Source organism: Morone saxatilis, unplaced genomic scaffold (genome assembly GCF_004916995.1).
Source record: "Morone saxatilis isolate NCDOM2014 unplaced genomic scaffold, NCSU_SB_2.0 Contig21, whole genome shotgun sequence".
NCBI classification, from domain to species: domain Eukaryota; kingdom Metazoa; phylum Chordata; class Actinopteri; family Moronidae; genus Morone; species Morone saxatilis.
Window position 1 is genome coordinate 6,806,677 of NW_023339774.1, and position 4,602 is coordinate 6,811,278.

Genomic DNA, 4,602 nt, shown 5'->3' on the forward strand with positions numbered 1-4,602 from the left:
CTCTTTGTCTGTCTCTCTCTCTCTGTCTTTCTGTCTTTCTCTCTCTGCTTGCCTCTTTCTCATCAAGACTTTTAGTTTTATAGTCTCAAGAGTGTAATGTCCAACAATTGTCATATAGTTGCGACAAATAGCATCTGTGGACTGACTTCATGGTACTTTAACTTGACATTCAAGAGTAATGAGCCAGTGACCCCCCAACACAGTAGTAGCACAGTTGAAATGATGATGCATTGTAGCCTACTTACCCAAATGAGGCCTGAAGGTTACAGATATGATGATTGAATACTGGAGATATGGTTGCAAAAATGAGGTAGAGGTCAGGTTCCTGTAGATGTTTCACATTAAGGGAGCAATAATGGAGGGTGTTGATTGTGATTGGCTGCTTGATCTGATTTCCTGAGGTTTATTTGAACTATAATCATGAAGTTTACCCAACTGTTTAACTTTTTAATGATCATATGTAAGTGTTTTAGAAAGAACTGACAAATTAGGTTTAAGGTAGATTTAAGGAAATGACAAACATCCTAATCAGAAAAACAATGACGTGGTTAACAGTCAGTTCTTTCATTACATTACTGTTTTATTTTATTTTGATTACTTTGCAATAGTGTTTTTAACTAATATGTGATTCATTTCTATGACACTGGGCTAAGGTTGAAAGTTTGACCATTTTCTTTCTTCTTAGTTATGGAGCCCCAAAAGTGACAAATCAAAGTCATTAAAATCTCAACAGTAAAAATACACAAACATGGGGAATATGTGTAGTAAAGTAACACAGTAATGCAATAGCAAGTTATATAATTGAAACAAACCCTAACCCTGTATAACCCTGAATCGCTGGGATGAAAATAAGCATTCAGTCACTTTTTCTTTTGCTGGACTACTAGAAATGTTGTTAATATTTGCAACACATTTTCATGGAAAATTTAGCTAACATTTTCCATTTTATTCTCTTGTTTTCGAATGTATCTTCAGTCATAAAAACCTAGAAAAATGTGTGGCAATAAGTTGTGGTGAAAGCAAATGGGAGACAGCGTTTTAGTGGTATTAACCTAATGTATAAGTTAAAAAACCCAACAAAGTTTTACATGTGGTTATAGAGTGGCATGGCTGTTTTGTTCTCAAGACATATGATGGTGTGGCTCTTAAGTGATGAGGATGTGGTTAAAGAGTGATTTTTGTGTGTTTTAAGACAGACCAAAAACAATCAACTCTGGCTAGGTGGTGTGGCTTCACCTATATGTTACATAATATCACATATATCATCCATCAGTGGCTTGTTTTGTCACTTTCTAGGCCAAAATTATTAGGGTGCGTGTAAAGACAAGAAGAGGTCTGCCTTATTCTTATGAACATAATAATCACTTAAGAAGGAAGGTGATCATCGTGCGACATGATAATAAATAAATTGACACTGAAAACAAATTTAAGCATATTGAGTCACCAGTGCTTAAGTTTATGTCTAAGTGAATCATTTGTTTCACAAGCGTGAATCAGCTAAATTCAAGTATGAGTCTTCAAGTTTAGTGTAATCATGTGTCATGAAAATTTAGACTGCAGGAATCCAGGAAGTCCAGGGCTTAGTGCTAGAATGAAAAAAACCCTGCCAATATGAATTAGAAAAAAATATAATGATTGGGTGAACTTGGGGAAATTCAAGAAAGTCAGTCTTAGATCATCGTTTTTGTGGTATTAACTGCACATGGTGAGTATTTCATCTGGCTCATGAAAAGACAGAGGAAGCCAGGAATTAGAAAAGGTAAGAACATGAGCTTGATCACTGATTAGTAATAGTAACTCAAGCGCAAAGCCAAGCCATAAAACATCCACAGGCAGAAAAAAACATTCTGTCTCTAAATGTAAATCAAAACCTATATTAATTACTGTCATTCAGTCCCAGGCCAAAAACTCCCAAAACCTTCAAATATGGGCATATGGATGTCCAGAGCTAATTCAAAATGTATGTGTAACATGTGATGGATTAAACACATGTAGAACTTATGTTCGCTCTAGAAAAAAACAATTACAAAATGTATTTTATAGTTTTTTATATTTATAACTGAAAAAAACTATGGGCCAGAAGAGAAAAACGTTTTTGTTCATGTTGCTTTATATAATTCAATGTGTAAAGGTTTATGTATTGTACAAAACAAAAACTTTTTTTAATATTCCAGAAAAACTGTTTTTCTTGTTTTTTTTAAAATCCCCCCCCCCTGCTTTGTGTCTCCTCAGGTGCGTTCATCATCTGCTGGACTCCCGGCCTGGTCATCCTCCTTCTCGATGTCTTCTGCGCTAAATGCAATGTCCTCACGTATGAAAAGTTCTTCCTGCTTCTTGCCGAATTCAACTCGGCCATGAACCCCATCATCTACTCCTACCGTGACAAGGAGATGAGCGCCACCTTCAGGCAGATCCTGTGCTGCCAGCGGCAGGAGAACGTCAACGGGACGGTGGCGGAGGGATCCGACCGGTCGGCGTCATCCATCAACCACACAGTGCTGAGCGGCGGTATGCACCACCACCACCACCACCACAATGAACACTCTGTGGTATAAAGGAGGGCCGGACGTCACCAAGATTAATCCAACTGCTTGACGGGATTGATCTTTTTTGGAGAGACTGACTGAAAGAAGGTAAATGACTGCATGGGAAGGTCAAGAGGGACTGCGAACATGACATGAACTAAAGACAGTACCGTGATGAATTAGAGGATGAAGGTTAGGTAGCTGTAGTAAAGTTGATGATGAGTTCACAATAAAGAAGAGGATGGCAACTATGAAGAAAGATGATGAGACTTTATCGCTGTGTGAAGGAAGAACAGGGGAGGAGTCTGAACTACGAGGCCTCCGATAGGGTGTTAGTATTTTTGTTTAGCTGTTTATTATTTTCTATTTGTGTTAAATGTGTTGTTATTGACAGTGCTGATATGAACTATTTAAAAGTAATCTGTGAAATTACAGTAATGCCAGTATAACCCGTCCTCTCACTAGTCTTCTCTAACTTTGTATCCTGCAGTCGTGGGTTTCAGACTTTGTCCCCTTGATCCTCATTCTTTAGAAAGCTCCCATAACATCATACATGTTACATACAGACAACATTACACTACCATTAGAGTTTCCTCCACATCCATTACAGGACTTGTTCGTATTAGTTGCAACTTTTTGGATCCAAACCCAGATTTAGAACATTATTCCTTCCTTTTCGTTTACATTTGGGAGGAAAGACTTCAAATCTTGGGAAATACAAACCAACACATAACATTTTTGTGCCTTATGTGTAACCAAATGTTAAAACAAGCTATCTCCAGCAGCTTTAACTTTAACGTGACCTTGTGTGATTTTCTTGATAGCATTCAGATCTGTGTCCAGAGTTTTAACTTTTTCAGATTATAGGCTGAACTGAAACATTAATGGGACATCTTGCTAATGCTCATAAAATAAATAACTATATCAACACTGACATGTTTGACAAAAATACTGCAATATCTTTCAACCCATTATCGTTTAAATATTTATTTCTGCAGTAGATTCATCAGTCATCTTGTGGCGACCTCACAACGGAAATACTATCGGGACTCATTATTCTACTGGTTGTCATCTCTCACTAAAGACATTTTTTAAAAGCATTTTGTAAAAGCATCCCAGCAGTTTCTTCCTTTCATCCAGCGTAAATACACAAAGGGTCCAGGATCAGCAGAAATCCTGAGTTGTTTATCCCTTCTAAGGAACTAGAGAAAAGTTGTTCCAGGGATCATACCAAAAGGGGAGGAGGATGTTTGCAGTTTTAGAGCCGGCTCTGTGCCACAGTGTTTTGTGGAGACAAGGTGAAGGTCATATCTGGTGAGCGTTAACAGACTTCAGATCATGGCATGAAATGTGCTGAGTTGTCTGCCTCTCATGGTTTTATCAAGTGTCTCTTTGTCCATGAGGTTGACTGAGGAAAAGAGGTGAAAGAGTGAAAGTGAAACCCATGTTCATGTTAAATTGCCCTCTGGTGGCACGAGTAGGATCTATGGAAAAAAAAGACTGCAAATTATATAAAATTAGAATTCTAAAAAATAGATGATATATATTTTCATAACACTGTAAGAGGTGACAAGGAGGGCCTTTCTGTCTGTTCAGCATGATGTTAATGCATGCCTGTCTGAATTTGTAGTTTACAAACTACATTTTGCCACAAATCATATGGTAGCAGATTGCAAAAAACCAGAACTGAAGACACTAACAGGCAGCATTCTACCACAGTATGTCACTAGATGAACTTAAACACAGGGGGCAGACCCAAATAAAAACATAGAATAGCTACTTTGAACATAGACCATTTTGTAATGAAGTCTAACAGTCTACAGCCACCCTAGCGGCTCTGTGAGGCTGTACTAAGCATTGCTTTGAGCCAAATGCTAATGCTTGCATGCTCATATGCTCACAATAAAAATACTAACATGCTGATGTAAAGCCAGCATTTACCATGTTCACCATCTTGGTTTAGCTAGTTAGTAAGTTTGACCTGATGATGGTGAGATGGTGACCAAAGTTATTACAGTTCATCCTGAAAGGGACATGAATGCCTGAACCAAATTTCATGGCAGTCCATTCAATAGTT

At 37.8% G+C, this 4,602-nt stretch overlaps 1 protein-coding gene across 1 annotated transcript in view; it reads left to right on the forward strand.

The window, feature by feature from the left end:
• Nucleotides 1–4,602, forward strand: part of lpar1 (lysophosphatidic acid receptor 1) — a gene marked incomplete in the record, with an annotated part of 34,401 nt that overhangs the window by 29,517 nt on the left and 282 nt on the right. The window contains 1 exon segment of the mRNA XM_035667723.1: nucleotides 2,233–4,602. Coding sequence (XP_035523616.1) covers nucleotides 2,233–2,555 — 323 coding nt within the window.